At 35.0% G+C, this 23,201-nt stretch overlaps 1 protein-coding gene across 4 annotated transcripts in view; it reads left to right on the top strand.

Moving 5' to 3' along the window:
• Positions 1–567: 567 nt before the first annotated feature.
• mark3b (MAP/microtubule affinity-regulating kinase 3b) overlaps positions 568–23,201 on the top strand; it is a 61,801-nt gene continuing 39,167 nt past the window's right edge. The window contains exons 1-4 of one of the 4 annotated variants that reach the window (XM_058755436.1): positions 568–1,419; positions 9,946–10,137; positions 10,673–10,726; positions 21,164–21,625. In XM_058755436.1, the coding sequence (XP_058611419.1) occupies positions 1,369–1,419; positions 9,946–10,137; positions 10,673–10,726; positions 21,164–21,280 (414 nt within the window). In that variant the 5' untranslated portion in view covers positions 568–1,368 and the 3' untranslated portion in view covers positions 21,281–21,625. Of the gene's footprint in view, positions 1,420–9,945; positions 10,138–10,672; positions 10,727–21,163; positions 21,626–23,201 lie in introns of those variants that run through there. The other 3 variants (XM_058755437.1, XM_058755434.1, XM_058755435.1) reach the window with 3 other exon arrangements.

The following is a 23,201-nucleotide window of genomic DNA, read 5'->3' as shown; positions in this document are numbered from 1 at the left end:
CATTAAACTTGGGAAGAGGATGTTTAAGACTTAACCTTTTTTGTGATCATGTGAGAAAGTTCCCTTAACTTTTGTTCAAGGAAATTCAGTTTCACTGTTCAAATCTCATATTTGGTTTAATTTCTTTCTTCATTAGAATAATGTGACAGCAAAGGATGTGCACAACTAAAGATGCAGCTCATCCTCTTTCATGTCATAAACAATAACCCCAGCAAAATAGCCTTTGTGGGTATAATATGTTTGAGTTTGTTCAGACACCATCTGCCATGCAGCATGACAGTGTTTTTTTTTTCTTAAGCTCTATTTAAGCTTTTGTCAACCTTGTACAAAAGAAACCTCAGTCAAAAGCTAGATAGATAGATAGATAGATAGATAGATAGATAGATAGATAGATAGCAAATAAATCCATTTATATAAATTAATATAACTGGGTATGTAAACATTACAAGAAAGTACTAGTGTAGTGATTTTCATTTTTTTTTCCCCCACAGTATTTACTTTGTTCTCCAATGCACTATGGTACATGTTCAAAAACATGGTAAAGCATTCACTGACTTTTTCCAAACTAGTTACACGTTTTCCACATTCCTACATGTTCATGGTCAAGACCGTCACTGGGATGTTCGATCCAGCCATGGAGCACTAAGTTATTTTGCCGGGTTTTTGTACTACAGGTACATTTTTCTCCTTAGTAATCACCCCAGCAACAACAAACAGCGCCGCGCCGGCCAATGAGCTTGTGCAGCCGCCTCTGTCCTCACTTCCTCCGGCTGCGCTGCGCTGGGTTTGGCTTGGCACCATCAGCCAGCACGCAGCCATCTTGGACTGAGCTCTATCTGGACTGGCGAACCCCACACTTCTGGATGAGAGGAATTTAATCAACCTGGAGTGATTTAGAGCAGATTGTCTGGAGCCAAGGGACGAAGCTGCGCATTCAGAAAGCTTACATGAAGATCCAGAACCGGTTTTAAGCGGACGCCCCCCTCCCCTTTTCCTTGTCTGAACGCTGTGTGCAGTTTCTGAGGGGCCTGAGAACTGTTTGTGCTTGAGTTTACAATAGGCACTTCTGGCAAAGTTTTTTAAAGTAATCTAGCGCAGCATATTGGTTATGACCTGTTGGTTGCCAGATCTTTGTGGAGAGTTGCTCCTTTTTGTGTCACCGGTGACCTGTTGTGCCGTTATGCGTCTGGATAAATTATTGCATTAATCTGGATCTTTTATTTGTGCTGGAATTTGCTGTTGATGTTGATCGAATCCATGATCTTCATCGGCTGGTGCCCGGCAGCTGTCCACACTGCGAACTGAAGCTTGCTGTGATCAGACAGACTTGGACTGCAGGAACCACTTTGGAGATAAAGACACATTAAAATGTCAACTAGAACACCTCTACCTACTGTCAATGAGAGAGATACAGAAAACGTGAGTATGAATTCCATTGAGGTTCACCGGAATTTCTTTGTATTTCACAGCCTTCATTTGGCTCTAAATTCACACACACACACACACACTTTTAAACTTTAGGGCGGGCGTATTCGCGCTATGTTGATGATGACACTATCAAGCAGGGTTGTGAATGTGTTTCCCACGGTTGTGACATTCTCTGAAGTTAGGGATTTCATGTTTTGACATCGTTCCATAGGCAGGTGTAACTGACACATAGTTTTAAAAGAATAAACATCAGGGCGCATGACGGCGTGACTCTCACGCGCAGCTTCACTCCGCAAAAGAACTGTCAAGTCACCCTCATGCGGCTTCCTGTAACAATATTTCCGATACAGAGTAACAATATTTGCGCTGGAGTGATGCAGTGTAGCGGTATTTCTGCAGATATCATATTATTTCAGCTACAGTGGTACAGTGTAAAAAATGTTTCCTATAGTGTGAAACATTGTTTTTGGTAGGGTGTAACATTTTTTTTTTTAGTACAGTGATACAGTGTAACAGTATTTCCACTACAATTTTGCTAATTAACAATATTTCCAATACAGCAACAGTGTTTCCTATACTGATACACTGTAACATTTTCTGTTACAGAACGATGCAGTTTAGCAGTATTTCTGCTAGAGTGATATTTACACTGTATTTCCACAACACTGATACCTTGTAACAGTATTACTGCAGTATTAGGGACAGTGTAACAATGTTTCTTATAGTGTGAAACATTATTTCTGCTCAAGTGTAATCATTTATCACAACAAAGATACAGTGCAACAATATTTCAGCAACATTGTAACGGTAACCAATTTCATATAGTATTCCATTACAATTTTACAGAGTAACAATATTTCAAATGTAATGATATTTAACAGTATTTCCACTAATGTAACACTTTCCTGCTACAAATTACGCAAAACAGTATAGAAGTATTTCTGCTAGTGCTAATGTTACACTGTATTTTCACTACAATGATACTTTGTAACAATAGTTTTGCTACAGAGAGACAGTGTAACAATGTTTCCTATAGTGTGAAAAGCATTGTTTCCGCTAAAAAAAACATTGTTTCCGCTTTTTTTCACAACAGTGATTGTGTAACAATATTTTGTTTACAGTGGTACGGTATTTCCACTTAATTTTTACTGAGTAAAAATTATGAAAATATTTAACAGTATTTCCAGTATCAGGGTTTCCACTGCACTGGCACAATGTAACATTATTCTGCTACAGATTACATAATGATACAATGTATCATTATTTCTGCTAGTCATAATGTTACATTTAGTGCTGTCAAACGATTAATCGCATCCAAAATAAAAGTTTTTGTTTGCATAATGTATGCGTGTGTTCTGTGTATATTTATTATGTGTGTGTGTATGTATATATATATATATATATATATATATATATATATATATATATATATATAATTATACAATCATGGCCTAAATTATCGGCACCCTTGGAAAATATGAACAAAGAAGGCTGTGAAAATTAACCTGCATTGTTAATCCTTTTGATCTTTTATTTAAAAAATGCACAAAAATCTAACCTTTCATTGGATGATAAGAATTTAAAATGGGGGGAAATATCATTATGAAATAAATGTTTTTCTCTAATACACATTGGCCACAATTTACGGCACCCTTTTATTCAATACATTTTGAAACCTCCATTTGCCAGTTTAACAGCTCTAAATGTTCTCCTATAATGCCTGATGAGGTTAGAGAACACCTGACAAGAGATCAGAGACCATTCCTTCATCCAGAATCACTCCAGACCCTTTAGATTCCCAGCTCCATGTTGGTGCTTCTTCTCTTCAGTTCACCACTCATTTTCTATAGGATTGGAATGGCCATAGCAGACGCTTGGTTTTGTGCTCAGTGACCCATTTATGTGTTGTTTTTGAGGTTTGTGTTTGGATTATTGTACGGTTGGAAGATCCAAACATGGCCCATTATAAGATTTATAACAGAGTCAGTCACTTATTGATTTTTTTATCTGTTGATTTTTGATAGAATCAGTGATGACGTGTGTCTAAACAAGATGTCCAGGACCTCCAGCTGAAATATAGGCCCAAAACATCAACAATACAGCAGTATATTTCATTGTATACATGGGGTACTTTTTATCCCTGTGTTCACCAAACCCATCTCGAGTGTTTGCTGCTAAAAAGCTCATTTTTTAGTTTCATCTGACCATAGAAGCCAATCCCATTTGAAGTTCCAGTCGTGTCTGATAACTGAATATGCTGGAGTTTGTTTTTGGATGAGCTAGGAGAATTTTTCTTGAAACCCTCCCAAACAACATGTGGTGATGTAGGTGCTGTTTGACAATTTTTTTTTCTCACCCCGAGACTCAACTATTTTCTGCAATTCTCCAGCTGTGGTCCTTGGAGAGTTTTTAGCCGCTCAAACTCTCCTTCTCACCGTGCATTAGGATGATATAGACACACGTCCTCTTCCAGTTTCATAACATTTTATGTTGATTGGAAATTCTTAATTATTGCCCTGATGGTGGAAATGGGAATTTTCACTGCTCTAGCTCTTGTCTTAAAGCCACTTCACTAATTTGTGAAGCTCAATTATCTTTTGTGGCACATCAGAAATATATTCTTTGGTTTTTCTCATTGTGATGGATGATTAAGGGAATTTGGGCTTTGTTTTCCCTCCTATTTATATTTCTGTGAAACAGGAAGCCATGGCTGGATAATTTCATGTTCATAATCACCCTGGAGTGCTCAAAATTGTGAATATGAATGGGAATATACTTCAGAGATATTTTACTCATAAGAATTTCTAGGGGTGCTAATAATTGTGTCCAACGTGTATTTGAGAAAAACATTTATTTCCTAATGATATTTCCCCCCATTAATAAATTAGATTTTTGTGAATTTCTTTAAATAAAATATCAAAAGGATTAACAATGCAGATTAATTTTCACAGCCTTCTTTGATCATATTTACCAAGGGTGCTGATATTTTTGGCCATGACTGTATATATAAATACACACACATACAGTATATATTTTGAAAATATTTACATGTCTATATTTATATTCATATAATTTATATTATAAATATATTGAATATATAAAAATAAATTTTTTCTGAAATATATACATGCATGTGTGTGTATTTTTTTACACATAATAAATATACACAGTACACATACATATATTATGTAAACAAATTTATGCGATTAATCGTTTGACAGCACTAGCTACATTGTATTTTTACTACAGTGATACTTTGAAACAATATTTTCTCTACAGAGTTACAGTGTAACCATGTTTCCTGTAGTGTGAAACACTGTTGTGTTCCACTCAGAATGTCATATACACCAGTGGAATTTGGCGTTTTTTCAAAGTTTAGAGACAGTTCTTATACTTCAGGTTTAAAGTTGTATGGATACATAAGAAAAGTGCAGGCAATGTAACTGGTCACCTTTTTAAGTTTTTGTTTCAGCTGTAACCTGTTTTTTTTGCAGTTCACATAGATAGTTGTAGCATCCGGTAATTTAAAAGCACAAATATTCCATGTGAGCAATCGATCATTTAATAGGAGGTCATAAAAACTGCATGCATGAAAATAATACAAGAATTTAAAAAAAATGTTGCTTTAAATAGTTTTAGATTAAATAACACTGCGTGACACAAGTTTACAAAATAACATTTTGCAGTGATGTGCAGTGTATTAATTATATCCATAATAATAATAAAAAAAAACCTGAAAACAGAATTTCGAATGCTCCACTCGTTTAAAATGCACTTTGAGTTGCAGTATCTATAAAAAGTGCTGTATAAATGAAGTTTATTGTGCTGGAGCTCTTGTGCGTCATTGGTTAGAAAAGGGACACACAGATAAGTGAGGAGACCTTACCTGCCTGATTATGCAGTCTCACCACTGTTTAGTCCTTGAGTGACGACTATTCCCTTCTTTGCTACCCAGAGAGAGTTAGAGAGAGAGAGAGAGAGAGAGAGAGAGAGAGAAAACTCAAATCCTCTGCACCCGTCGGACATCAAACGACAAGTGTCGGAAATGTTTTCATGCTCCTCTGAGCATCGGTTTGTGCCAGGCGATCAATGAGCTGTCAGCATCACAAAAACGGACCGACTGTCAGTTTCGAAGCCATTCAGATCGCCAATGCTAGAATGAAGGGCTCCCACTCTGTCAAGAGGCACCGCATAACTATAGTAAGTGCTAATTACTCATTCTAATTAGGCTGATGAAATTTAGGATAGCGGGAAAAGGCTGTTAGTAATGAGCCTTTTGTAATGTGCAAAGCCATTCAGAGTCAGAGAGGAAGCAGATTTGTTGACACGGGAAGGTTTTAATGTATAATGCAATTGAATCTGGTCCAGGCTGTGAGATTTTAGAGCATATTTGGCAAATGATTAATCAGAAACACAATGCATATTGTGATTAGCCCCTTAAAAGGTGTAAACCTCGATTGATTTTATTGTAATACTGTGGCTGCATCAGATATTGAGACATTTAAAGTGAAACTATGTTGAGATCTTATCGGCAACAATAGTGTTTTTATAGGCGGCTTGCCTGTTGTGATAGAGAAATATTACTCTATGCTGTAGAATGTCCTAGATGTGAGCGTTTGTCCTAGAGGGAGAATTTAGGACACAGTCTTTTTAAGGATCTCTCTTGGTCCTAAATAATAATTTTAAATGATTTAGCTCTGCAAACTTCAGTTAACATACTTTCAGATTTCTCGCTTGATTTTCTTTTTTTAATGCAGTCATTCATGCATTTAAGGTTTAAGTGTTCAATCTCTTATTAGTTAAAAAAGAAAACATTGCACTGATTCAACACCTGCTTTTCTGCAAATCACACCAGACTTTTTAAATCCCCCTGTTTAGATGGTAAATGTATCCTTATTTTATCTAATCAAGTTAACCAGTTCCTATTTACTGTGATGTTATTCATCAAACGAGTCTGCCGTTTGTAGTTACAAACAATATCTGCCATATTACTCATTTTAGGGTTCAGTATTAGCCTGGGAACAAAGCTCAGATGAATCACATAAATTACAGGGTGGCAGAATGCTCTCATAATACCATTAAAAATGTGCTTTGTGGAGCTTCTTAGCATGTTAGTGCATGGCTTTTCTGTCATACTGGTTGGTTTAAAATAGCTCTGTGTGGTGTATCTTTTTCTGTTATTTTACTGAATGTGACTTGCCATTTGCAGCCCATTTCACTCGTTACGTTACATATTTTCGAGTGAAGAAATGTATAAGACAGAACTTAATTTAATTCATTGGGATTAGACTCACGTTTGTGAATTTGATCATGAAGACAAGTAGTTTTTAATTTGGAATACCATGCACAGGTTAATAGTTCAAATTAAGACCAGAAGCATGTATTAAGAAGGTAATTGGCTCTCTTTTAATAGATTGTGTGTATGGTTGTGGCTCGAGGATCGGTAATGGAAACTAGTATTTTGTTCCACATATCGGGAACAGTTTTGTGAGCATTTCCTGTAATTGCTCTTGACTTCATTCTCTTATTCCTCATTATTAGCGTCCTTAGAACTCTGGTAACTGAATAACTAACAGCTTAATGAGTCCCATACTATTATGATGGTCATTGTATAATCATCTTTATACATGACACATCTGGTTTTAATGTACCTACATTAAAACCAGATTTGTCATCATGTATAATGATGATTTATGACAAAATGTTTTGTTTTTTTTTGTAAAGAAATTAATACTCTTTTTCAGCAAGGACATATTTAATTGTTCAAAAATGACAGTGAAGACTTTTACATTGTTAAAAAAAATCTATTTCACCAAATCAGAGATTTCTGAAGTATCACGTGACACTGAAGACTTGAGTAATGGCTTCAGAAAATTCAGCTTTGCATCACAAAAATAAACTACATTTTAAAATAAATTCAAATAGAAAACTGAAAATGGAAAAGTTTTTCAAAACATTACGGTCTTTTACTGTTTTTTTTTTTTTCCAAATTCTTTCAAAAACAAAAAAACCTTACTGACCTCAAACTTTTGAACGGTAGTGTATAGTCGGAAATAAACAAAGTTTTAGGGTTTCAAAAATGTAACACAAATCTGTATTATTATGTAAAATGAATAAAAAGATTCTGCAATATTTATAGGTCATGAATCAAATAAATGTGCGCCAGTGACCATGTGCAGTCTTTTGTGTGCAGAGTACAAAATGAAGCTCAAGATGCTCTTCGGAACATCTTGGCACCTGCCTTTCCTTTCATATCTGGTAATACAACTAAATGGGTATTGATTTGAAAAAAGCCGATCTTTCAATAGAGTTATTGATGTCATGTGATTCATTGCTGGATGGTGCTGATGCTCTCATCATTGTCTCAGCACTGCTTTATGAATTTGAAGGCTTTTATGAGCTTCTGCTGTCTATTTTGGACCCTAAAACTTATTCTGTATTTTAAAGCAATAGTTCAACCCAAAATGAAACTTACACGATCATATACTCGCCATCATGTTATTCCAAATCTGTCTTCTGTGGAACACAAAAGGTTATTTATTTAGAGCAAAATAGATCAATTAATAATTTATATGGTCATGTCATAGTTGAACTAAAACCTGTGGAGTTTGAATGTCAAAATGAAGTAATCTTGAGCTAGATCTTCTAGTACTTTCCAAATTTGTTACACTTAAGGTCTTTTCATGACTGGAATAGCATGACTCACAGTGATGCAGGCAATATCTTGTCGATCTGTCTCCTCTCAGGTATTGTTTCAGTCTCCATCCACGTCATACATCATTTCCTGGAGATCTTGTTCAATTTTCTTTAGCACGCATGCTGTAGCCTGTTCATCTACATTGGATATTATTATTAAGATGTCTATTGGAGTTCTTGGGCTAATTTAAGTCCCTCTGTTCCAGATGGAACGGCATGCTGCTTGAAAACGTATCATAGATGAGTCCTCGCTGTGCGAGCCGGTGGTGTCATCTCTGCCTTTTGTTTGCTCAGTGATGCTGACATGTTTAATAGTTTTCTACAACCATGGCCACTAATTATCATCGCTCATCAATTACAGTTATTGATTCTGTGAGGTAGCTGGGTGTTTTTGTCTTTTGAGTAATGATGTTTGAGATGATAACATCATCATTATTGGAGCTGAACTCACTGTTTTACATTCTTATCATTTTAAACAAATAGTTCACCCAAAATGTGCTGAAATTTTACTCCCTCTCAAGCCATCCAAGATGTAAATGAGTTTGGTTCTTCATCGGAGCAGATCCTCTGCAGTGAATGGGTGCCATCAGAATGAGAGTCCAAACAGCTGATAAAAACAGCACGATAAACCTCAAGTAATCCTTCGTTTCACAAGTTAATAATTGATGGACTGGAGTTGTGTGGATGACTTGTGGATTATTTTGATGTTTTTATCAGCTGTTTGGACCCTCATTCTGACGGCACCCATTCACTGGAGAGGATCCGTTGCTAAGCAAGTGATGTGTGAGCACTTTAAATTCTTAACTTATTATTCACATAAAAAACGTATTTAACGCTGGTGTCCATTTCTATAAAGGACCAATTATTAGTTATACTTGACTGGCAGGAAGATACTTTGTCCTCAAAATCAGCAAAAACATTAATTTTGTAAAAGTGCCCTTCTCTATTTCTAAAAGGATGCAGCTCCAGTGTTTTTCAGCGAAAGAGGAAGTCAAAGCAGAAATCCAGGAAATCGTCTAACATTTTATCCAAAGTACTTTATTTACATATCTCCCTTCCTATGAGTGGAAACTTTAGAGGCACTCTACTGTAGCACACACAGATGTCAACTGAAACTCTTTGACCTGCTCGGTTCACAGATATATATCCTTGATGGGAGGAAATGGAGATATTTCCCTTGTTGAAGCTCCTCTTTGAGGTTGTTGGGTTCAAATATGTTCATGCAAACAGTATTTGACGTTCTCTATGTTTTCATTTGCCTGGCATTTAACAGCTGTCGGACTACCACAACGAATAAAGTATACAGCGATCTCCAAAATGAATACAATTTTTGATATAACTTTTTAAGACATGTTCTGACAATTGTATCTAGTTGAAAGGCTGTTGCATTCACACAAAATGATATGGATGTTTGGGATTAGTAATGATTTTAAAGGCCTCTTATGCTCACCAAGGCTGCATTTATTTGATCAAAAAATAATAATAATTTTGTGAAATATTATAATAACTGTTTTCTATTGTAATACTTATTCCTGATGCAAAGCTGAATTTTCAGCATCATTACTCCAGTCTCAGTGTCACATGAATGTGTCATAAGTAGTCAGTCTTGTAGGTTCAAGATTTTTTTATTATTAACAATGTTGAAAACAGTTGTGCTACCTAATATTTTTGTAGAGACTGAAATATTTTGTGAAATTATTAATGTCAATTTTGATCAATATAATGCATCCTCAAGAGGGGGGGGGGGGGCATACAGACTTCAAACCTTTGAAAAGCAGTATACTTGTCTTTACTAATCTTCTTTTTTTCATCTGCCTCCAGCACACATCACACACGGATGGGCGGAATGAAGTGGCGTCCCGTCCCGGGCGGTCAGGGGCTCGCTGCCGAAACTCCATCGCCTCCTGTGCCGATGAGCAGCCACATATCGGCAACTATCGGCTCCTCAAAACCATCGGCAAGGGCAACTTTGCCAAGGTCAAATTGGCACGACACATTCTCACAGGACGAGAGGTGAGCTTCATGAAGATCTCAACTGAGAACTTTTGGTTTTTGCACAATTTTGATATATATATATATATATATATATATATATATATATATTTGGATATATTGCACAGTTTTCTTTGTATGATAACATTTTTTTATAGCTAACATTTTGATTTTTGATTTTTTTTACAATTTTCTGCCCAAAATCTGATTATTGTGATGCAAATTTATCTCTGAAATACAGTAATTAAAGTTTTTTCCTTTTTTCTTTTTGTGTACATAAAAATAATGTCATTATGCAAAAAAAGAAAGAAAACTGGTCTTTAAATGGTCTTTAAAATATCTCTAAAATAGAAATATTATAAATAAATAGTGTCTCTTTTTCTTTTGGTTTGAGGATGAAATACGATCTAGACTTGTTCATGAATGCTTAATGAGATTCACCATGAGTTGAGCTGCAGAGATGAAATCCTATTATTGATGCTCTTTTACTGGCTACTCTAAGACTTCATTGAACAAGGCTATGAAATTTATTTTTCTTCTTCTCTTTTTCCTTCAGGTGGCCATAAAAATAATTGATAAGACACAACTTAATCCTACCAGCCTTCAAAAGGTAAACATTTTAGGATTACTGCTGAGCTATAAAAATCCTGTCCCCCTCGTTCTCAGTCTCCCAATCCTTCTTTCTTTTACTGGTTTAAGGACAAGAGTGTGCGAGAATGGAATCCCCTTTTGTCCTTCCAGAGCGAATTAAACATTAACCACCTATGTAGATAGCATTACTGTATTTCTTTGCAAGTGACGGTTGCCTTTGGGCCGCTTGTTTTATTGCCTATTTTTAAAATCCACGTTGTTATCTTTTTAATTTCGCATTAGTTGACACATTTGTTTTCATCAGCACAAGATGCAAACCAAAAATCAAAGGGACTTCTGTTCAGAGTGGTGCATGATGGGAGAGCAGTAGCTGATGGAGGAACCCTCAGTGGACTTGGATTTCAGAGGCAGCTAATAATAGCAGGAGCCGAGAAATCAGAATGAGAGGCTCGAATAATAACTACACACATGCAGAGTGGAAAGCAGAGCGCTTAGATGGGACTCTTTGCTTAGGTTGGGTCTTCTGGAGTTTGTCATTACTGATGTCATATTTTGTGCCAAAAAAATTATGACCGGCCTCTGTGCATTTTTATTTTTTTTCCTCTGGACGGACCATATAGATCACATTGTCACATTGAGGCCAATGTGAGGTGTTGATGTTCTCTTCCACTGGCTGCCCTTTTCCCTATAATTAGCTGGCACTTGTTTTTCCAGGCCATTGATTTAGGCCGTTTTCCATTTGCGAGCCGATTGACAGCCCATGGCTTAGGTTGTGTCTCTGGAGGGAAGGTGGTGATCGGTTTGGGGCATAAAGGGAAAGACTGAGTGTGATTGAGCCCCAATGCGGCCCACTGCGACTCCCAGTATGTATTTCCAATTAAGATGTCATGTCCTCAATAACCTGAGGTTGATTAATGAAGGTCTGTCGTTTAGTATTGAAAAGCATCTTTCATTGTTTGGTTTGCTTTACATTGAGTTTTTAATTGAAGGCATGAAAGGAGTAACTCGTTTGCAAAATTTCCTTTAAAGTAATGGTGGAAAAGAAAATCTTGACTCTATATCTGTCTATCTATCTATCTATCTATCTAAAATTGTATAAATGAAATGAACATCTAGACAAGTTTTACTTCAAATTCATTAAAAAGATTATCCAATGAATACAAAAGGTGGGAACATCTGTTAATTCTTTTTTCCAATGGCTGATATGATGGCCTACTAATAATTTTAAATATGGCTGGATATATAATGTTTTATACTACTGTTCAGATTTTTTTAAGAAATTAGTACCTTCATTCAGAAAGGACACATTGAATTGATCAAAAGTGACAGTAAAGACGTTTATAATGTTATAATATATTTCCTTTTTAAATAAATGCTGTTCATTTGAATTCTATTGATCAAACAATACTGAAAAAAGTCTCACGGTTTTCATAGAAATATGACATAGCAAAACTGTTTTCAACATTGATAATAAGAAATGTTTCTTGATCAGCAAATCAACATATTAGTATGATTTCTGTAGAATCATGTGACACTGCGCATAAGAGACTTTTTTCAAAACCATTTAAAACCGACCTCGAGACTTTTGTGTATGTTTTAAGCCAACGCAAGTCACGCAACCATAGATATGACAAATTTATTCTAAATGCCATGATTAATGTTAGTTCAAATGTTGACATTTGATGTCAAATTATTTTAGTATTGTTCAATCATAGTGCAGCCCTTCATTTGTATTATGTTTTTGTCTCGACCTCTGCAAAGATGTTTGCTATCTCTGTCCATAACTCATGTCAGCAGCGGTGTGTAATGACTGCTCGTCTGTACTGCATAGTCCTGGACAGGAGGCTGAGTCATTATCACCGCTGATTCACAACCTGCAGCCGTTACTCACTTTCACTGCTTGACATTTCAGAGCTCTCATATCTCATGTCTGATCTTTCATATTATTATGGCAAAAGGGGATGTTGGGGTATTGGTATCTGAATGGGTAAGATGCTACACTGCAAATATAAAGGTTGCAATAGGTGCAGTTGAAGAACTGATTCCTTAGAGACTTTCCTTGCGAGTCGTTTTGGATAAAAACCTCAGCCAAATTACGAGTAACAAGGTAGCTGCACTCCTCCTCACTTACTTTCTGTAGAGACCAGGGTTTCTCAAGCAAAACTGGGTCACAGATTATTTTATCTTCCAATTGACTGGAAGAACTTGTATTCAGTTCTGGTTTCAGCTTTGTCTTTCTATCTTATACTATTTTTCACTTAAGCATTAGATTCAGTATCAGGTGCAAAAACAAGCTTTTATAATGGCAGTTTATCTGTGCTGGGATCTTTAGTGTTTTGCTTGTTGTGTAAGTGGATTGTTGTTTTCTTCTCTGGACTTTCTAATGAGACCCACATGTGGGAGTGAATGGGAAGCGATGACCCCGTTTGGTTAAATAATAACATCGTCAGTGGAGGACTGGCCCAGACAATGGCTTTGATGGCAGTGCTAGCGTTTATCTAAACGTCTGACCCATATTATCGTAGTCCGTAACAGTCCCTCCACTCATAAAGAGGTTAATGTCAAATTAATACTATATAGATTAGGTTATTAAAGGCATACTTCACCTGTCATTTGCTTGCCCTCATAAACCTGTATGACTTTATTTTTTCTGAGGAATACAAAAGATATATTTGAAAAAAGCCTGTCTGTACAATGAACGTCAATGGGGTCCAATGTTGTTTTGGATTTCAGCGTTCCTCGAATTGTTTTCTTTTGTGTTCCACAGAAGACAAAGTCAGTCATACAGGTTTGGATGAACATGAGGGTATGAACGTGATCACAGAACTTTTGTTTTTGGATGGACTGTGCCTTTGATTATGTTTCTGGTTGTTTTCAGGAGTTTTTAGTTGTTCGTTTGAGACTGTATCAAATCACAATTCGAATTTTGTGGTTTTTAGTTCATATTTGTTTGCTTTCAAGCCATCTGTATGCTACTGTTCTTCTAAATGTTGACAAAATTACCTTTTATGTGCAATTAAGATGTATAGTCTTTCTTTTCTGGGACAACTAACCAAAAATATTGATGATGCACCTTGGTAGCTTATTCATATTTTCCAATATAAATAATAATATAAATATTATAATATAAATTGCTATTTATTTATTTGGAGGAGGATATATATATATATATATATATATATATATATATATATATATATCCTTGTGTATATATATATATGTGTGTGTGTGTGTATGTGTATATATATATATATATATATATATATATACACACACACATTTTATTATATTTATATATATATATATATATATATATATATATATATATACACACACACACACACACACATTTTATTATATTTATATATATATATATATATATATATATATATATATATATATATACACACACACACACACACACACATTTTATTATATTTATTTATATATATATATATGAAGAGTTCATTTGCAAAACCAGATAACTATTTTAACAATATATATAATTTTGAATAAAAAAATCATGTGCCATGCACTTTTGTGTTACTCATTACTCATTTCATGTTCATGGTTTGCTGTAAGCAACTCGTTTGTGGTTTATCACTCAGCAAATAACACTCTGAGATCACATATTGACACTTACAGTGCAATTTCAAGACATGCAGTGATACTAGACATAGAGAAAATCGCTACACTTAATACTGAGTCAGTTTTTACACGTCTTGGAGCCGCTGTTTCATTTGGCACACAGCTCTTTGCCGTTAACCTTAATATTCAAATACAGCATCCGCCCACACACCTCAGGCCCTCTCACAGACAATGACCACTTCTCTGTTTCCCAGAGCTTTTTCTTCTTCGTCTCTCACCGATGCTGTTTTTATTTGCGTTGGTGCGACCTCTTACGCAACCGCCGAGAGTGGGAAGACAGCCTCTGGTGCTGGTTCCATCTCCTCGTTAAAATTAACCTCTTTATGTATGAATATCAGCGATCGACAACCCTGCGATAGAGTCAAGGTTGAGAGCGCGGAAGCTGAAAGAATCGTGTGAACGTCACGACTGCGTGTTTTCAGATCATGCGTGTGGGTGTACGTGGGTGTTCATGTAAGAGTTCCGTTCAGTGATCCCAGATGATTTTTTTTGTGCCACTGGTATCCTAGAAACTCTCATACAGCATTTCTCTCTCACAGCTAGTGAATGAGGAACATCTGAGATCAGGGATGTGAATGAAAATGAAAATGGGATGAGTCACCAGTTCTCCTCTGAGAGAAAGCCTTAAATCCTAAGTTCATTCTTGATCACATCACTTGGATTTGGTCTAAAGCAACATCGCCCAACACCTGCTCAAATACGCCTGTTTCTAGTGTGGCGCACAGATGTTTCGGCCTCTCCTTTGTGTGTGGTCATGAGGAAAGGACAAGTTCTTAGGGGAGTTTTATAAAGTGTCATTTATTTTTCCAAAATTCCATTTCTTTTTTCCCAAATTCATTTCATTTTATTTTTTCAGCATTTCGTTTTAATGGTTAAATTAAATCTTGGCAATCAAAAAATTTAATTTGCACTGCAGTTTAAAAATTTGGGGTCCGGAAGAGGTTTTTTTTTTTTTTTCCTTCATGGTTCTCACTTGGGCCAGGAAGAGTTTTTAAAGAAACTTACTCTTTTATTTAGCAAGTACATGTAAAATTGATCAAAAGTGACAGTAACAACATTTATAATGTGCCAAATAAATGCTGTTCTTTTAAACTATTCCTCAAACAATCAATACAATGAAAAATTGTATGATGTTTAAACAAAATATTAAGCAGCAGAATAGTTTTCAACGTTGATAATGATAATAATAAATGTTCCTTGAATATTTATTAAAGATTAAAAATTAAATTTTTAAGGGCCCTATGAAATCCGTTTTATTTTTTCCCAAATTCCTTTTTCTGTTTTATTTTCTGGATTCTGTTTTAGTGATTTATTTAATGGTTTACTGGTTTAAATAAATATTTAATAATCAAAATTCAAGTCTAATCAGTTGGATTCTTACAATTTAAAAAAAAAAAAAAAAAGTTTTTTAATTTATTTACTTATTTTATGTTAATTCATTTTATTTTTCAATTCTGTTTATGTATTTATTTATTTATTTATTTATAGAAATTCTGTTGTCTGGTTTCTGGATTTGTGATTTAATTCAAATTTATTAGCGGTGATAATTAAATGAAGTTACAAAACATTAACAGTTTAAACTTAATGTAATCAAATGAAAATTTAACAATTCTTTTTATTTTTGGCAAACAAAGTAGGATTCACTGCTAAAATTACATGGAAACATGGAAGAAAATTTCCATATTAAAATAAAGTGTGTGTATATGATATGATGATGGTTTTATCAAAGGAAAAGCTGAAAACACCACAAGCATCACGTAACATTCCATGTTACATTGTAAATGGATTCCACTGTTTCGTGTGTGTTGGCTGCATCACGGAAATCATAGGACCCTAATAGGTGTTCTCCTCCACAGCTACATATAGGAAAATGAGAGTGAATGGGAATGTTTACAAAACCTCTACAGTCTGGCAGCGTTTTGCGGGCTTGTCGTCCCGCTGGCATTGACCTCATTTGTGCTTGCATCATCCAGAAAGCAATGCATCTGTGCAGGTCCATTTGTTACTTGTTTGCCTTATTATGTCTGGATTTGACCTGATATTTCATAACATCTGGATTGGTTATTCCTGTCCTCCTTTGGGATACCATGTAAAAAAAGATTCTGTATGAAAGTAGAAAGTTCTATAAAGAAACATGATTATGTGAATTACTTTTTTAAGGATGTAAAATGCACAAATTTTTGTTCACTCCTCTAGGCAGACATGCAAATCTTCCAGTGGCTACTTTGTTATTGTTGTTTTTTCTTCTTCAAGGTTTGCCAACTGCTGATATCATGGACTTCCCATTTCCTGTTTTTATCCCATTAGCCAGATTAGATTTTTTTTTTTTTATTATTGTGAATTTCTTTGGTATTAACACACTGCTTTCCTCTAATATTGGCATTTAAATTGTACAATTATTGAAGCAATTCACAGTGCAGTTTTTAAAAACAAACATCATATCAAAATGATTGAAATACACAGGAAAGCTCAGGAAGTGAGAGTCTGGAACGACATGGTACAACGATGTATCAGATTTTAATAGCACAGTGCTGTGTGACTACCATATTCACATACAGCGATTATTTACATGGCACTTCAAAATATATTTTGAAATCATCAAAATATTGACTGAAATCATCTCAATACCATGGTGGTTGTAAGACCTTGTTTTCTATTATTTACTTTTTTTCTATTATTAACTGTATAGTACAGCGATGAAACTCCCCATTTAATGGGTAAATAAAAAAAAAAGCAGATTAAATTCAGTGAGACAAACATAACCATGATATATGGTTATACATGAGATATATATGTATAACCATAATATATATATATATAACTTTTCAAAAGCTTGGAGTCTGTAAAATTTGTTATTGTAAGAAGTGTTTTATGCTCATCGAGCCTGCATTTATTTGATAGAAAATACAGGAAAAACAGTAATATTGTGAAATATTATTACAATTTAAAATAACTGTTTTCTATTTTAATATATTTTAAAATGCTATTTTTCAGGATGTTTTTGATGAATGGAAAATTCAGAAGAACAGCACGTATTTTAAATAGAAATGTTTTGCAACATTATAAATGTATTTTACTGTCACTGCATCCTTGCTCAATAACAGTATAAATAAAATAAAAAACAGAACTTTTGAATAGTAATGTATATTTGTTTTTCACATCATGCTCAGATATTGAAAATTGGATTTATCTATTTATTCCTTATTTATAATTTGTTTGTTTGTTTATTCATTTTCAGGTGAAGTTCACCACCCCTAAATTTGGTGAGGTTCACACTGGTACTTTCTTGTAAGTGCAGGAAAGGTATAAAATCATTTCTGCTGTGATCTTTGTGATGAGCTTTTATGCTCGTTTCACGGAAATATTTCTAGCGAAAAGTTTAATCCCATGAGTCAGTAAGGGATATGCTACCCTTCACATTACGCTCTTTCACTCTTTCCAGTCCTCAAACACACACACACGCACACAGGGATGGCTGAATGCATTTAAAGCAACATGTGCCAAATGCATTTAATCACCAGGTCTGCCCAGGGTTGAAGAGAAAGAGGGCAAAGGTGTCAGGATTATGCAGGGTCGCTCCGACCACACCGCATCCTATCAGACAGCAGCACCACCCAGATGGGCTTAAAGCTCTCTTCTTCACTTTTATCCACTGGTGTCTTTCCTCTTCTTGTTATTGTTCTGTTTGCGTGTCGAAGGATGGAACATTTTCTTCATTTTGTCTGCCTCTTGACCTATAGGAAATTGTTATTAGATGGCAGACCTTACGAGACGCAGGCCATGTTTCCTTCACATTTGAGAAAATGTCTGTGGTGCTTATGATGCTTTTTCCTAGACATAGCGAACAACATAAGACATGCATGCGTAATGACATTTATAATGTTGAATATGGTTTCCCTTTCAAATAAATGCTGTTCTTCTGAACTCTCAATTCATCAAAAATCCTGGTTTCCGCAAAAATATTAAGCATCATAATTGTTTTCAACATTGTTGATAATAATAAATGGTTCTTGAGCAGCATATTAGATGATTTCTGAAGGATCGTGTGACACTGAAGAGGACTAGAGTAAAGATGCTGAAAATTCAGCTTTTCATCACAGGAATAAATTATATTTTTTAAAATGCGTATAAAATATCTTGTTTTTTTAATCAAATGAATGCATCCTTGGTGAACAAAAGAGATGTCTCCCAAAAACATAAAACAGCAGTGTATGTAATAAAAGAGATTTATGAAAGTATGCAAGGAATTATTTACTAGTCACTTGTAGTTTAACTGGCTCTACTAAAACCACAAATAGTTTTTTAACACCAAGAATGTTGAAACTCATAATAAAGGCACCCCAGACAGTGAAACACAGCATTTAGTTTGAAATATTTAGCTTTAAGCTTTCAGGGAAGGTTAGAAGAAAAGAATAATACACCACAATCACAGACATTCCTAATTGCATGGGATCAAATTTCCTCAGAGTAAACTGAAAAACATTAGGTAATTTGCACCGGGATTTTACCAATCTTGTTTGAGGGAGAAATAAAAACACAGCCTTGTTTTATTCAAACTCCTGTCTGAGTTGGGCTAAAGCTACAAGACCAATTGTGCACTAAAATTGTGGCTTTCCTCACTTGATTGACATCTTTTAACTCTTTCGAAGTCAATTCATACTGTACATTGTTATGTGCTTGAGCCCACCGTTTTTTCTTTGAATTTTGTCTTTGAAAAATCTCTTTGATCCTTGTTGGGGTTCAGGATGTTGTTGCGGCTGGTATTTAGTCTACCTTTTGGTTATTTTCGTCTTGTCTTGCATATGCGTCTGGCAGAATGAATGATTTGTGAACAGTTGGTTGTGATCAAAGCAGACTGATTCACCAGGATCGCTGCACAGCGTTAAAACAAACAACTCAACATCTAAACCTAAACGCTTCATATTTTTGAACAAAAGAATATCTAAATATTTAGATCTTGAAGTTTCTATTTTAAGTCCTTAAAGTGTTGTTTTAATATCCTTGCATGTCTGCACTTGCTGTCATAAGATCTGCCTGATGTAATTAGCCAGCGTTCTCTGTTTAAACCTCTAATATGCTGACATACTCTTTTTTGGGGGAAAAAGTGTTAGAAAAGGGAGTGAGAGAGTGACAGAACTACAAAAACTTTGTGTTTTCTCAGAGAACAAATTTAGACTTGTTATTTTGTGTTTGTTTAGTGGTGCTTGCAGAAGGCAGGAAACATTGTTACTGCTTATACAGAGAGTTAAGGAGGATTTTACCAAACCCCTAAAACTAAATATTAAAGGCATAGTTTACCAAAAATTCAAATTCGTTCATTTATTCATCCTCTTGTTGTTTCAATCCCACATGACTTGAAAACAGGAAAGTTTTGATGAATTGTACTGGTCGAATGGAATGAATGTACTGAATGCATGCTGAGGCATTCAAGCTTCGAATAGAATAGTGGTCAATAAGACTTGTTTTGCCATCTTTGCTAAGTATTCTGAAGTCATTCAATAGTTTTGTGTGAGAAACAGACCAAACTGAAGTTGTTTTTCACTGATAATCTTCTCCAGTAAGTTTTTAACGACTGCATCCGAGTCGAGATCTGTTCCTGAGAACCAAATTGTGTAATTTGTGTACAAATCATTCGGAGCTTTTTTTTTAACTGGATCAAATGATTCATTGAATCTGTTTCAATTCAGTTATATGACTTCAGAAAGCTTGGAATATTGCACAAAAGTCGCTTTTGATGCTTACGTGGTGCTATTTTTTTAAGTCTCAGTCTCATTTATTGCTCAGAAAAGAGCAAGCAATAAATTGTTTTGTGAAAAAAAAGGATCTCAGTTTCCAGAAAAATATTAAGCAGTGCGATTTGTTTGAAATATTGACAATAATAAATCTTTGAGCAGCAAATCAGCTTATTAGAATGATTTCTGAAGGATCACGTGACACTGAAAACGACTTTTTGAAATATATGTATATATTAAACATATATTAAAATACAAAAATGTAATAATACATTACAGTATTTACTATTTTTTTAATTTTATTATTAAATAAATGCAGCCTTGATGAGCACTTGAACTTTTTTTTTTATAATAATAATAAATAAATAAATAAATAAAATCGTACCAACCCCAAACGTTTGCATTTTAGTGTACTAAAAAACACTGAACACTTTAGCAACCACAAAGCAATGTCCTGGCAATCACTCGAAACAAGCACTACTCACATTTTCTTAAGGAAAATTATACAAGGTGGTCATTGCCTCTGTTTCTTGTAAGGCTTATTTCGTCCTTTCCTAAACAATCCTTAAACAAGCACATAATGAAGCACTAAAATATAATCGGGGGTATGTCATGACAACCTAGCAGGCATTTTGTTTTTGCTGCATTCTAAGCACTTATTTGATCTCTTTTCATGAGTAATTTGAGAGCGTTTCATGTTCTCTGAAGTGGAGCGATGTGAGAAACGGTTACTGCTGTTTTCATGCACCTTAAACGGGGAAATGAGCCGTGGAGGAAGTTAAAGACACAAACACTTTAACATGCTGCTGAGGGAAAGTGGGCTCTTGTCCAATTAGGCCAGCCGAGAGATCCCTCTGAGCGAATCTTACAATGTTCTGTAATTATAATATTCGGTAATTGTGATGAAGGTCTGTGTTCACTCACCCTTAAGTGTGTCCAAACTTGTATGTCCTGCCCAAACGTGTTTTATATAACTTTTACTTGTCCCTTTTCTACTTTTCTGGTTCCCATAAGCTGTTTGATTATCAGGTGAGGGTAAATCTTGACTCACAGTTTTTTTTATTTTTTATTGGAAGCTCTTATTGGATCTTGCCCTGATATGTTGGATGGCAGCCTGGATTTATCAAAAGAGGAAAAGAAAATGCAATCTTTTAGGAAGTAAATATCACCCTGATGCTTCAGTGAGTGCTTAAAGCTGCCTCAAACACTTCATCTCTGGATTATTTTCTCTACATAAATGTGTCTGCGTGTTCCACTTTCACTTTATCCCCTTATAAATGTCCGAAAGTCATCCGAATCAGGTGGACAATGTTTCTCCTTCAGCTTCAGAAGGAACTGAATACAAGCTCTGAATGTTTACTAAAATGGGAAATACAGCTAGAGTCATATGTGTGTGTGTGTGTGTGTGTGTGTGTGTTAATGTAGCACGTGTTTGTGCATTAAGTTTGACATCCTGTTGTGGTTTAGGGCCATTCTTGTTCGATAGATCATCAAGTCAAAATGCTCAAAGAGAGATGCTTCCTCTTCTAAAGTAAACCCAGTTGGGTTTTATGTATTGTTTTTCTTAAAAAATAAAAAAAATCTGTAATCAAATGGCCCCTTTAATATTGTGTGTTTGTTCTTGTGTACGAGTTTTTGTACCTTACTTGTCCTTTTAGAGATTCTAGCACTGTAGATACTTTTAAATCTCTACTTCTCTGTCATGTAGACAGTGTGTGGACAGTATTGTTGGTATTTTTGACCAACGTGAGTCATGACGTGACCTGAAAATGGGTTGCAAGTTCTGATTTTAGAGGGAAAACGGGCAAATAACCAGTTAGGAATGCACGGTCACACTTTATGTTAGGTGCCCTTTACTACTATGTACTTACATCAAAAAATAAGTACAATGTACTTATTCATATTGTATTGCAAAACACTTTTGCTACTATTAAGGTGGGATATGGGTAAGGTTAGTGACCGGTTAAGAGGTATGGGTAGGTTTAAGGATGGGTTAAGGTGTAAGGGATGGGTCAACAGTGTAATTATATATGTAATTACAGAAATTAATTACAGATGTAATTACATAAAAGTATTATTAACAATATAAGTACAATGTAAGAACATGTATGTACACAACAAGTGCATTGTACCAAATTATTAATTTAAATTTAAGTACATAGTAGTTAAGGCCACCTAATATAAAGTGGGACCGAATGCACTGTAGATACTGGATATTTAATCACTTATTTCCCCCATTTTTGCATTTGGATTACCATCTAATGCTCAATTAATGAGTTAAAGATAATATTTAGAAACATTAATAATTTAATAACACCATTAAATGTAATTTAGCAAATCTCAATATGAATATGCATTGTTTTTCGTACTGTATATTATAATTATGTGATGCATAACTTCACTTAATGCATTAAAGTTCAATTAATTTTTAATGTTTAATTTTTTTGTATATTTAGAAAAAATGTTCTGTCATTTTTGGCCATAATATTAATTTTTAAATTATTATTTTTTTAAATAGTATTATTTAAATATGCAAATAATTGTGTATATGTAGTGTAGAAAAATAAATTGTTTTCAGCTTGTAAAGGGAAAAAGTAAACACTTTCCCAACACAAAATGTGCTAACCACTATTTGTGAATATTATTGTCTGCTGAGAACTTGAACCTATTGAAATTTGAGACATTTATAACCCAAAATCACCCATTTTCTTATTCAGTCTAATTACTTTGCATTATCGTTGTCAATGGAGTTCAAAATAACTGTGAACGGCGAGCATGTGAAGTGTCTTCTATATTACCGCAGCAGCTCATGTGCCACAGATGTGTATTTGTAGTGGTGAGAACTGTGTGCAGTGTTGACAGCCCTCTCTTTCTCGCTCGGTACAAACCACTGCGTCTCTATGAGCGACTTCCTGTTTATGAGATGTGCTGAGAGAGGAGGGGAGTGTGGGGTGATTGTTGAGGGACTGCAGAAGTGTTTCCTGTTTCTCCACTGCCAGTTGCCTGCTGGTATCTAGGGTGACCAGCGTGTGATTGGTGTTTGTGCAGTGGTGGGTGGGGCTATTTTAGTAACCTCAGGAAATTAGCTTGCATTTTTACTTTTCTTTCACAGAG

Source organism: Onychostoma macrolepis, chromosome 20, assembly GCF_012432095.1.
Source record: "Onychostoma macrolepis isolate SWU-2019 chromosome 20, ASM1243209v1, whole genome shotgun sequence".
Classification (NCBI taxonomy): Eukaryota; Metazoa; Chordata; class Actinopteri; order Cypriniformes; family Cyprinidae; genus Onychostoma; species Onychostoma macrolepis.
This window is presented reverse-complemented; position numbering and strand designations above follow the sequence as displayed.